Here is a 13,718-nt window from a genome sequence, read left to right on the forward strand (position 1 = left end):
CATTGGTAGGGCTTCTCTCCAGTATGAATTCTCTGGTGTTGAGTAAGATGTGCTCTTCGATAGAAAGCTTTCCCACATTCTTTACATTTGTAGGGCTTCTCTCCAGTATGAATTCTCTGATGACAAGTAAGGTACCATTTGTCATTAAAAGCTTTGTTGCATGTTGTACATTTGAAGGGCTTCTCTCCTGTATGATTTATCTGGTGTTTAGTAAGTTGTGATCTTTGACAGAAAGCTTTGCCACATTCTTTACATTGGTATGGCTTCTCTCCAGTATGAATTCTCTGGTGTTGAGTAAGGCACGATCTTTGACAGAAAGCTTTGCCACATTCTTTACATTGATAGGGCTTCTCTCCATTGTGAATTCTCTGATGATGAATGAAGTGTGATTTGCGATTAAAAGCTTTGTTGCATGTTGTACATTTGAAGGGCTTCTCTCCTGTATGATTTCTCTGATGTTCAGTAAGTTGTGATCTTTGACAGAAAGCTTTGCCACATTCTTTACATTGGTATGGCTTCTCTCCAGTGTGAATTCTCTGGTGTTGAGTAAGGTATGATTTTTGATAGAAAGCTTTGCCACATTCTTCACATTGATAGGGCTTCTCTCCAGTGTGAATTCTCTGGTGTTGAGTAAGGTATGATCTTTGATAGAAAGCTTTGCCACATTCTTCACATTGATAAGGCTTCTCTCCAGTGTGAATTCTCTGGTGTTGAGTAAGGTATGATCTTCGATATAAAGCTTTGCCACATTCTGTAAATTGGTCAGGTTTCTTTCCATTATCATTTCTCTGATGGTGAATAAGGTCTGATTTTGCATTAAAAGTTTTGCCACATTTTTTACATTTGCACAACTTCTCTCCAGTATGAATTATCTGCTGGTGAATGAGGCATGTTTTTTGATAATATAATTTCTGTTGTTCACTCTCACTTAAAGTTTTCCATATTGTCCTGTGTTGTAAATAGTCAAGGTCACCCTTTCCATATTTTTCATTAATCACTTTTTGAAATATATGTCTTATGCCCTGGTCTGGTAAAAATTCATTGGTATTATGGGATGTCATTGCTGAAATAAATGAAAGTTTAAGAAAATTACTTAGTAGACTGGGATGAATATATTTTGTATATATAACAGGAAATTATAGCAGAGTTAGCAATGTCAGGACATCAGCAGTGTAGCAGACTAGTAATGCAAGGTAATCTTTACTTCAGAAACATGTTACATAAAAATGTACAGTCACAAATATGTTATAAAAATTACACAAATTATTGTAGAGAGCATAATATCAAAGATGACTATATTTCTAAGGAGAGCAATATAGTATAGGGAAGGAATGTATCTTTTATCAACCAAAGTCTTTCCTCCTTTCTTTCTTATATAGCATTGTGCAATTAGGAAAAAAAATCTATATGCTGCTCTCACTCTCAGTAGAATAAGGGAAATATAAAACATACACCAATATTTCTGGCTTCTTTGAAGATTGTGTGAAAACTGGTTTCTGTCTCCAAAGACACAGAGTTCTGGAAATAATGGGTAGATTTTGGATGATAATACAATGGATATTCAACAAGTTTTAAGAGGGTAGGAAATCTTAAGAAGAAATATAGGCAAAATTTTAAAGAGGAAAATATATATATGTGTCTAGAAAATTTTACATGAAAACAAATTTGAGAGACAATAAAACCCTTGCACAGCCTATGACAATATTACTTAGATGATGCCAATTATTTTCTGATCATCAGAGAATAATGTTAGAAATCAAAAGTGGAAAAGATGTTCAAAAATCCACACATCTGTGTCAATTGATTGAACAGTCTTGAACATAATCTTTTTCCAGAATTGAAAAATGAAATTAAAAGGCCTTGTACTTCTCAAAGTTATCTTGAGACTCCATGTAAATATCCCTAAAACTCCCAATGATATTATTTGCAAAGACAAAAAAAAAGAAAACTTATTCTGAAATTTTATGGAATCTCAAAATTTTATGGATATATCAAAAATATTCAAAATAAAAACAAAGTTGGGAGAATGTTGTTTCATGATTTGAGAACAGTAAAAGCTGTAAAATTTAACTGGTAATAGTGACATCAATTAAGACAGATGGACTTAGTGAATTCTGAATGTAACAGGGCCTCGCATATACAACAAATTAAGACATTTGAACACAAAATTTTATTACAGCATTAATCAACAGAACTACTATGAGGAAGCAAACCAAATATCACTTGAAATGAATGGATGGAGCAATTTGGAATATAGAAACCACAGAATATTTTTCAAGTTAAAAAGTAATAAATTTTTGCAAAATCTATAATCAGGATAAATCTTCAGTATATTATGTTAACAGAAATATGTCACTACCACAAAGAAAAACATGAAAGAACTCTACATATATAAGACAACTAAAATAAAAAAAAGCAAACATGCAAAAAACCTTCTGAACAGAAATGAGTAAGCCATTAATGATAGGACAAGACAGAAATAAGCACTCATTTACATGGAAATATACTTATTGATTTTTGAGGTGTAAGCATTCTATAGATATATTTTGTGACAATTTGAAATAATATTGCTGAACACTATGCATAATATAGTGGGAGAGAAAGTATTGTTTTGTGGTTTTGATCACAATTAAAATTTCAAACATATAAAAAAAGAATTGTAAAATGTTTGAAAGGTACCTTTAAAATACTATGGTCTTCATCCTATAAATAAGAACAAATTCATGAATTATATTTGGAGGGCATGCATATAATCCAGAATTACTATTGTAATTCTGAGGCAGGGAGGTAATAATTTCAATGCCATCCTCAATAACTTTGTGAGAACCTCTCTCCAAATAAAAATAGAAAGGGGCTGGTGATATAGCCCATTATTAGAGTACCCTTGGATCCTACCCCTATTACATTCACATATAAAAAAATACATTACTATGTACATACACAGGATAAAAAATCAATCTGGATAAAATATAAAATTCATTTAAATTGGTATACTATTTATACAAACAAGTAAAAGCATATAAAATTTTATTGGCAATAGAAACAAGAATCATGCATATTTTAATTCCAACAATTCCCTAGTTTGTGAAGTAATGGAAATTGTCATAAATTCATAAAATATGGACAAAAATAAAAGTGTTATGTGAAGTGAGGAAACCTCTTATACAAAATGAAATGTAGTCTATAAATTGAAAGAATAAAGGAAAGAAAAATTTAACCAACCATAGATATATTATTTACACTTTCATATAACTACAATCTGCAACTCTTACTACATACCAAAAAAGAGCATTTATTGTGAAACTTGACTTTCATTTTGCAGAAACTCCATAACAAGTATTTATTCATAAAGAGTACATGTAAGTGAATTTTAATGAATAAATATATGAATGATATTAAACTGCTTTAGGATATTAATTTATTAAAATGGCTTGACCTAGATTTCTCCAAAAATATCTACATTTTTACCTGGAGACCCACAAATAATAGAAAATATTTTAGATCATGTTGTCACTCACAAGCAAAAGGGAGTTGGGTGGTTAATTTAAATTAACTGGGACATCACTGTAGACACACAGAAGATTTTAAAGAATTTTAAAACATGTTAATCTTAGGGCAGTACATATTCAATGATAATGGGAGAAATAAACCTAAGTTTCTGAAATTTTTTTCTGCTAGATAACTTCTCCATAACTATTTAAAGTTTGGCTTCTTCCTTAAATTTTGGGCCTCTCAACTGTGTCTTCCTATAACTGTATGCTACAATATTTTATATCATTGAATCCATATTCTAAAGAGAAGGATAAATAACATACCAAGAAAAAGAGAGATTAAAGACTAACAGGAATGTCATTAACATTTTATTTATACCAAAAGTGCCCTGTTTTTCTTGAAAGCACAAATCTGAAACACATTCTTATAGAGAAGTTCCGAGAAGATATTCATCAAGGGAAGAAAATTAAATAATCATAATTAATTAAAAATTGTGAAGGGAAGTTATGCATACCCAGGAAGACCAAGTTGTTGTAATTCTCTAACATCACATCTGTATATAAGTTTTGTTGAGCTGGCTGAAGGCATTTCCACTCCTCTTCTGTGAAATCAATGGCCACATCCCTGAATGACAACAGTTCCTGAAATAAGAACAGGTACATAAATAATACAGAGGAGAAGGAAGCAGCCTAAATTTCATCTGACAGTGGCTGCAGACCATGGATCAACTGGAGGAGGCTTTCAAAGCATCAGGCCTTGGATTGCCCAGAGAACCTCTGTTGAAGAGGTGATTGTCTACTGTTAGCCTGCAGACCAACTGCAGACCACCAAGGGAACACCAGTTGCCTGCTGCTTGCCTGGAATTTCACTGCCACATTACCCACGGGATTCACTACACATAGCTGCCACAATTTTGAGACAATAGCCAGGAACTGTAGGACCTGTGGATGGACTGACAAAGCCCCATCTCCAACACCACTCAGCCCAATTGAATGCACTCTGCCACCAGGACTCCCAGACCAACTGATCACACCCCACCTCCAGGACCCCTGAACTACACAGACCATGCTGTGCTCCAGGACCCCTTCCCAACCAACCACACCCTGTCCCTAGGACACCCAGCCAACCACACCCATGCCCTGAGTGGCTGCTCCCCATTTGTCAACATACTTGCAAGCCAATGTGACTATCTTGGATTATCTCAGAAGTGGAAGCTTCCATCTTTAAGTGGGACAAATTCCATCCTGAGAAGCCTGCTGGAAACTGGAAACTCATTGTCATGTACCTCTCATGCAGCAGGCTACCAAAGAATGGGAAGTTTGAATAATACTTAACTGTTATACTGCAGGTCTTTTTTTTTTCCTTTTTGAAAAATTGTAAGTTTTTGTTTCTTTACTTTTCTTGTTCCGTTTTCCTTTTGTTTACCTGTTTCCTCAGAGTCTTTCTCTCACTTTTGTCATGCTAACAACCAACTTCTTTTGATTACACTTTCACACTTTCTACAATCTAGAACTTCTATATACTCTTTTCTTATCCCATTAACAGTTACATCCTACACCACTTTCCTTCCTCTTTATCCTCCATTAGAAACTGCAGGCCTTATTGCAAATCTTTCTCTTATACCATACATAATAATTGAACTCATCCTCTCTGTTCATTATGACAATATTGTTAATAACTTCAAAGGGGCTATTTGCTTTAGGGCTGCATACTATGTGTACTGGGTGCTGCTAATATTGATCTCCCCCTTAAAGAAGAGGTTTTGGAAACCTGTAGGGTTACTATAAACCTATAGGGGGGGAAACTGCAACACCAAAGATCTGTACTGCTAGAGGGGAAGATTCATGAACAAAATGAAAAAAACAAGGGAAGAAAATGTTCCAAACAAACCTGGATTCTACATTCAGAGAACCCAGTGACAGCATGGTAGAAAAGGATTTCAGAATATACATAATTAAAATGATTTATAAAGAAAAGGATGAAATAAAAGAGCAAATGCAGGTAATGGAATGATCACTCCAATAAGCAGTTGAAAGAGCAACTGCAGGAAAGAAAAGATCACTTCAACAAAGACATAGAGATTCTCAAAAAAAAAATGGAAATCCTTGAAATGAAGGAAAGAATAAACTAAATAAAAACTCAATGGAAAGCATCACCAACAGACTAGATCACTTGGAATAAAAACCTTCAGATAATGAAGACAAAATATTTAATCTTGAAAATAATGTTGACCAAATAGAGAAGATGGTAAGAAATCATGAACAGAACTGCCAAGAACTCTGGGACATCATGCAAAGACCAAATTTAAGAATTACTGGGACTGAGAAGGGCACAAACATACAAACCAAAGGAATGATCAACCTATTCAATGACTTGATATTAAAAAATTCCCCAAACTTGATGAATGAAATGGAAAATCAAATGCAAGAGGGTTATAGAACACCAAATGCACAAAATTACAACAGATCCACACCAAGGTACATTATAATAAATATGCCTCATATATAAAATAAAGATAGGATTTTGAAGGCTAAAAGAGAAAAGCATCAGATTACATATAGGGGGAAACCAACATGGATATCAGCAGATTTCTCAGCCTGGACTCTAATAGTTAGAAGGGCCTGGAACAACATGTGTCAAGCTCTAAAAGCAAGTGGTTGCAAACAAAAAATCTTATACCCAGAAAAAGTAACCTTAGATTTGAAGATGAAAAAAAATCATTCCATGATAAACAAAAGTTAAAAAAATTTACAAATAGAAAGCCCGTGCTACAGAACATTCTCAACAAAATATTCCATGTGGAGGAAATGGAAAACAGCAAGGTAGATCAGCAAAGGGAGGAACTACCTTAAAGGAAAGACCAATCAAAGGAGATAGCAACTCAAGTTAAAAACAAACCCAAATGACTGGGAATACAAATCATATCTTAATAAATTAGTAAACAATAAAATGACTAGGAATTTATTAGCAAATCATCCATCTCCATAGTTTGAAACAAATAAATTTTATAAAAGTAAGAGTAGAGAAAATAAAATCCTAAGCAAAAGAGTAAAATTAGAAGATATTAAAAATAAACATAATAAAGAATCACCAAAGTCAACTATGGTGCTTTTAAAAAGCAAATGAGCCAGATGTAGTGCAGTAAGCATGTATTCCAAACAACTCAGGAGGATTAGGCAGGAGGATCAAGAGTTCAAAGACAGCCTCAGTAACTTAGTGAATCACTTAGTAACTCAGAGAGACCCTGGTAAATTCAATAATTCAATAAGTAAAAATTATACCAATTATATACTATGTTATTGCATATATATGTATATATAATGATGTCTCATTTGAAGTGAATATATTCTGTGAAATTTATTGTAAGATGATTCTGTGATTTTCCAAGTACATGAGTATAATTACAAGTATCTAGTTAGGACAGATTAATACAAAGTGAGACCCTTTGATATATCCATTCCACTGTTGTACATCAAGTCTACCACTGACCAAAACACCATAATGCCACAATAGACTGATGTTAAAAAGTTAAAGCAATCAGTATAGATCACATGATAAAATTAGTACATGGTGGAACTCAAGACAAAACTCTTAATAAGTCTTTTGCTATTTAGACAGTTTCAAATCATAGAGATTGTAGTGTAGGAAAGAGGAAAAATGGTATTCTTTCCAAAGAAAAATGCTAGGATATGGGGATATTTGTATGATAGTAAAAATGCTATTGTATGCTTTACTAATAACACATAACCCATTTTCACATACTAAAAATAAATATAAGAATTATGAAAAGTGAACTATAAAAGAAAATATGAATATTCCAGAAGATGACATAAAATGTGAGATAGGATGCATATGGTGTTACAAAACCAAAATATCCAGTACTCTAGAGGCTAAGGCAGGAGGATCACAAGTCTATGACCAACCCAAGAAACTTATAAAAATGTGTCTGAAAATTAAATTTTAAAAAAGAGCTGAGGATATAGCTCAGTAATAGAACACCTGTTTCAATCCCCAATATCAAAAAGGGAAAAAGAACAACAAAAAAGTTATTTATTTTCAAATAATATTTTTAAATTCATAAATTGTATAATATTAAAATAAAAATTCCATTCATCAAATGATTCCATGAAATGGTACAAGGACAAATGACCTAATTACCTCATACATAATGAAACACTTATAAGAAGAAAACTACAGACTGCAAAAAGAAAAGCAGGCAAGAGACTTGAATATTCACTTTCAATAGGCCATGTATAAGTGTTCCATAATCATGAAAAACAAAAAAAAATCTTTAGAAACTAGGTAATGTAAAATAAAATCACATCATATACACAAAGTTAAATAGTATTGAATATGTGGAAGAAAGGCATTCTCATAAAGGGAAGATATAGTTTAAACTGCTATTATCCATGTGCAGAATTTTTTTTAATCAAACATACATGATACTCCACCACCAGAAACAGAGACTGAAATTGCAACAACTGTACATATGAAGACATAACCATATTCCTCCTGAGTTGAAACCCAGATGCATGGTTAAAGGGGATGTATATTTAGGAAGAAATAAATAATAAGTTGTTAAAAATAATGGTTCTAGAAGTTAGAAACATTTTTTTGTTATATTCAGTTTGACAAATACTAAAAAGCATCAAGCATATTTTATAAAGTTGTCACAGGAATGTTGTATTTCATATGTAAGAATATTTTAAAATGTGCAGAATGAGAAAATAAAAATACACAGAAGAACATCAAAGAACCAATTGCTCAACTTATGTATAGATGGTAAAACTATCATAAGGAAGACCATTACTCCAAGTCAACTATAATAATACCTCAATGAAATTAAAAAAGGGAACAATGCAAAAACATCCAAAATTCTCCAGGAAGTTTTTACTAATTATAATATATATAATTAGCCAAGAACTCTCAGAAATATAAAAGGAAATTACGAGCTATCATTACCTGATACTAATGTATGTTATACAATTATAATATTGTAGTAATATAAAGACTAAGAAATCACAATAGAGAAAATTAGATAGGTAAATCCATATGTATCTAAATATTATTTTTGTTGTTAAGTGCAATAAAAAGGCCCATATAAATACAATCATATCAAGAAAATTATTTAACGTGAATGAATAATACAATCCAACCAAAAGATAGATATTAGAACTAGAGGCTCAGACCACTGGTTGGGATTGTGTGCAGAATGTGTGCAACACTGGAATTATACCCTAGCACCACCCACCAGAAAGCAGAGATTAAGAGGAATGATTATAAAAATATAGCAAAATATGAACCTCCTGATTCTTGACCCACTCACAGATATGCCAAATCAATATTTACTCCTGTTTTGAATCTGTCTTAAACTTATAAATTAATTAGAGGCATATAAAGCAAAAAAACTACCATCAGATGAGTAGGAAAGGTTGGGTTATACAAGTATATTAGCATTCTTCGGGCAATGACCCTTATGACTGGAACAGGATATTTAAATCCACTGGTCCTCTGAGTAGAGGAAGACAGTTTGGGTCATAAATATAGCACATTTAATTCTAAATTTCCTGTAGTTTGAATTTTAATTTAACTGGTGCACAAAGAGAAAGAGAGTAGATATACATTAGTATAAAGATCATAGAAAAGGAGTGGTTTTCTAGGAAAATGTAAGAGTCCTGGGTTTTATTTCATGAGACCAGGGAAGAAGAGTTAAAACTCAAGGGTCCCAATTTTTTCTAAGACATTTGTCACCATAATCTGCAAAAGGCTGTTGCTAACAGTTGAGCTTCTTTCTATTCAGCACCAAGGAGTTAACAAGGGAAATACAGTCCATGACTGGCAGCCCAAATGGAAGTGAAGTACTCCATGAGCCCTCTCCCTCAGCTCACCTCACTAATAACTCCAGGACTAAGCAATTCTTTCTGTAAGGAATGTGTCTGAAACTCAAATTTTTCCATTCAATGGACTATATCCTAAACCTCCAGACTTTGGGAGCAATGACAAATTCACATGCGCATATCTCAGTATATCACAAAGAAGAGACTCCATATTGGTATGCAAACATTTCCATGAGCTAAAATCCCCACAAGAAGCTAAGAAAAAGAATTCAAAGAACAGATCCCTGTTTATTTCTAAAATAGGATCACATCACCTTCTTTCAGTGAGTATAAGACAGCCTCGATTCTAACAAACTTGCATCATAAATATAGTGCAACATTCAACTATAAGAGTTTCTGTGACTTGAGTGCAGCTGTTAAAATGGCTACTATCAAAAAATGAAAGAATAAAAAGTTCCCCAATTATATGGATATGGAAGAAAGAAACACTTTAAACTGCTAGAAATTAATTTAGTAAAACCAATTTTTAAAAAGTCTTGAAAGTTGAAAGTTCTTTAAAAACTAACAGAATAATAATTCTGGATGCATTTCCAAAGTATTTGAAATCAGTATGTTAAATAAATGGTTGCATTCTCATCTTCACTGTAACAGTATTCACAGTAGCCAAGGTCAGGAAAAAACTGAAGTACATTTTGGATGAAGGGTACCCCAGGAGATTTCTTCCAGCTTTAGGGCACTCAGCTACTTCCCTGAAAATCTATACTCCTTAAATTAAGTCTGCTATCTAACAAGATAAGGCCCAAGTACTGATATTCACTAGATTCTCAAGGGACATTAGATGTGCCAGCTGTGGGATCCTCATATCAGATAGTTCTGAAACACAGTACCAGGAAAATATCAGAAAGAAAAGGAGAACTTACTCACATAATTTCCATCAGGGGAACATTCAAGACAAAGATATTTTGACAAGGTATCTGGCCTTGGAGAGACAAAAGGAGAATACAAGCACATAGTTTTACAAAGGTCAAGTGATTTTTCTCTACTTTTCTATCATGTGAAATTCTCATAAATAATAAAAACAACTGTCTTTTTTCTATGGTACTGGGGATTTAACACAGGGATGTGTTAAATATGAGCTACATACCCAGTCTGTGTTTTAAAAAATTTGAGACAGGTGTTTCTAAGTTGCCTCTGCTCAACCTAAATTTTTGATGTTGATTTTGGAATTACAATCTTAGCCACCTGAGTCTCTAGGATTTTACACATTTTTCATTGCACCCAGCCAGAAAACCAATCCTATAGAAAGTTCTATACAGTTCTTGATAGAAAAAATAATGATAATTTTAAAAATAATGTGCTCATTTGAAATATAATAGAGAAAAATAATTGGTAATATTGAGGATAGGGGAAGTTGTTATTGAAAAGATGAACAGGGAGCTGAAATTTTAGGTTGGCACACACCTGTAATCCTAGCAATTTTATGAGTCTGGTCACAAGTTTAAGACCAGACTCAGCATCTGTTTCAAATTAAAAATAAGAAGTTCCATGGGTGTAGCTCAGTGGTAAGGAACCTCTGGGTTCAAAGCACAGTATCATCATCCCACAAAAAACAGAAAAATGAGCTCAGGAAGAAGGAAGACCTGAGAAATATACAGACTACAGATCACAACTCTCCTCAGGCAGGAAAACAATACATGGAGTTGTGATTCTGATGATCTTCTCTCTTCACAATCCACTACACAATCTGGGAATGTGCTGGAATACTGGCACATATGTGCTCAGATAGAAGTTCAGATAGTGGCTGAAAATATTCTGCAGAAAGATGACAGCCTACTGCTGATATATGCCCAACTTGAGTGGCAAGTGAGGACTCATGATTAAAGATCAACTCCTTATTTTGCAATTTGGCCTTAGACCTAACTGCCAGTCTGATATTTTTCTTCCTATGATGAAAGTCCTAAATGAGCAAGTGAACTTGGAATCAAGATAAATTTTGTTGACAGACATGGTGGAATACCCCTATAATCCCAACAGTTTGTAAGGCTCAGGTAGGTGGATTTCAAGTTCAAAGCCAACCTCAGCAACTTAGCAAGAACCTGTCACTAAATAAAATTTTAAAAGTTCTCAGAATGTGGCCTAGTGGTTAAGTGCCCCTGTGTTCAATTCTCAGTACAAAAAAAAAAAAAAATTGTGTCTAATTTAAAAGCCCAAACACCTCCACTACATCACATGACTCATACAGCTTTTCTTATTATTTTAGAACTTGGTTAGTGGCACTTATTAAATAAAAGCAGGATTTCTAAGGGTGTGTGTGTGTGTGTGTGGGTGTGTGTGTGTGTATAACTGTAATATATTTTGCTTGCTTTCTTGTATCTGGGTTGGAATGGACCATGGCCAGCATTTGGAGGGAGAAAACCTACCTCTGGTAGCTTTCTGCTTAAAGCTCCCTGCTTTCATTCAGGGCAGTGTCTCTCCAGATTTTTAAACCTTAGAAAAAATACAGATAAGAAATTGTATTTTTCACCTGAAAGAAAAGCAGGTAAGAGAATTGCCTGTACCTTTGTGCATATACAGAATAAGCACATACATTCCATATAAACAAAACCTTTTTTTTTATACCTGATTGTTTATGGGGATTCCTTTCTAGGACCAGGAAATCCTGGTTCAGTTTATAACACGGAATGACACCAGCCAGATATAATCTGAACCCTCCTGTACAAATCAGCCAAAAAAAAAAAAAAAAAAAAAAACCAGGTCTCTATGTCATTTTCTAAACATAGCTGATAGAGGGGCATGGAGCAGACAACCCTTTTATTAGGGACACAAAGTAAAAGCAGTTCAAGGAAACACAATTAGTTGTACCACCTTGAATGACCAGTGAATTGGAATTTGGAATTCAGACAAGGAAGATTCAAACTTTTATGTTGGGAATATAAATGACATTGATGCCTACAGTGAAAATGTTATTACATACTTTGAAAAGAAAATTCATGTGAATGGCAGATAATGATTAAACAATTAATTTCTGCAGTGTTTTCCAGGTGGTTTGTCAGCCATGGCCATACCACATACATGTATTACTAGCCTCCATGAAAAGCATTTTCCATCTGTGTTCTCTAAAATCATTTCCCATTATAGAGACAAGTAAACACAGGTTTCTGGATATTAAATGGCAACTCAGTTGCACAGAGACAGAACCATATAAAATTTCTTCAAAGCTCCTCAAAGGCTGATTTGCTCTGTTGTAGAGGATGTGTCTGAGGAAATATTTTCACTCCATTTTGAAGAGAGAACCTACAGAAGACATTCCAGGAACAACACAAATATTTTTTCCTACTTTCATGTTAAGTAACTCTTCAAAAACTGAGCTATCAACCTAGATTTTTTATGAGGTAAGTGTGTGGAGATTAAAGGGTGCAAAAAAGCACTTTGCATGTCCAGAGTCTGAGTATGACTAAGAAGAGAAATAAATCTAAAAGGCTCATAAATTTTAAAGAAAATATATGGAATTATTTCTAAAAATAAATGTCCATTTGTTGTTATCTCTACAACATATCATTTAGAAAACAATAGATTATAATGCATATTTCTTGGAATGCCAATACTTATCCTATATGATTTTGTATTAAAGCCCAAAATCCAGATAAGACAATGCATGATTCACTGTCCAAAACATTAAAAAAAAAATCTTCAAGGAAGGAGTGGATGATTTTGTGAATGTGTCATTCAACAATTTACTTAACAATGATGTTGAGGAAATATATTCATTTTCCTGCCGCCATAGGGAAGTGAGATTTTCCTTACTTATGTATACTGTTAGAATTTCAAAAGATAAGCCCTAGAGTTTCTTTGAAATAAGCTCCAAATATAAAACATACAAGATATCCACAATACAAACTCAGGGGAATAAAAATGTAATTTTTTATTAATTAAATGCAAAACCTTTCATTTACTTGAGATCCAATTCTATATTCCTTTTTGAATACATTTTCTTAACTTTGAAGCCAGAAACCACAAAAGAAATGAAGGAAAATGCCTTGAACTGCCAATTAATACAGGGGATGTCTATATCTAAATCTTCAATAATCATAAAAAATTTAAACTCTAAAGGAATATTCAAAATATTTAGAGAAATATAAAATTCCATCACAGACAAATAATATTGATGATGATAAAAAACACATGAATATTTATAAACTCTAGGAGTTTATTATTATTTGTGGAGACTTTTGTTATTAAAGATATATGTTGCTCACTCTCACAGAGACTTCCTAAAATTGCAGCATATGTGACCATGATAACAGGTAAGAACAAAACAGTATTCATCCAAACACCAACCATACAATCCCAGGGGCATGGTTTAAGTGAATATAAATTTTGGAAGAGATA

General features: G+C 33.3%; 1 protein-coding gene across 1 annotated transcript in view; it reads right to left on the minus strand.

Moving 5' to 3' along the window:
- Positions 1–12: 12 nt before the first annotated feature.
- The window catches only part of LOC306652674 (uncharacterized protein), a gene marked incomplete at its 3' end in the record, with an annotated part of 67,699 nt that continues 53,993 nt past the window's right edge, over positions 13–13,718 (minus strand). Inside the window, exons 2-5 of the mRNA XM_079125434.1 lie at positions 11,949–12,041; positions 11,750–11,816; positions 4,007–4,133; positions 13–1,063 (exon numbers count right to left, since the gene is read on the minus strand). Coding sequence (XP_078981560.1) covers positions 13–1,063; positions 4,007–4,040 — 1,085 coding nt within the window. The remainder of the gene's footprint in view (positions 1,064–4,006; positions 4,134–11,749; positions 11,817–11,948; positions 12,042–13,718) is intronic.

The sequence above is a fragment of the Sciurus vulgaris genome, assembly GCF_902686455.1.
Source record: "Sciurus vulgaris genome assembly, contig: HiC_scaffold_441_arrow_ctg1, whole genome shotgun sequence".
Classification (NCBI taxonomy): Eukaryota; Metazoa; Chordata; class Mammalia; order Rodentia; family Sciuridae; genus Sciurus; species Sciurus vulgaris.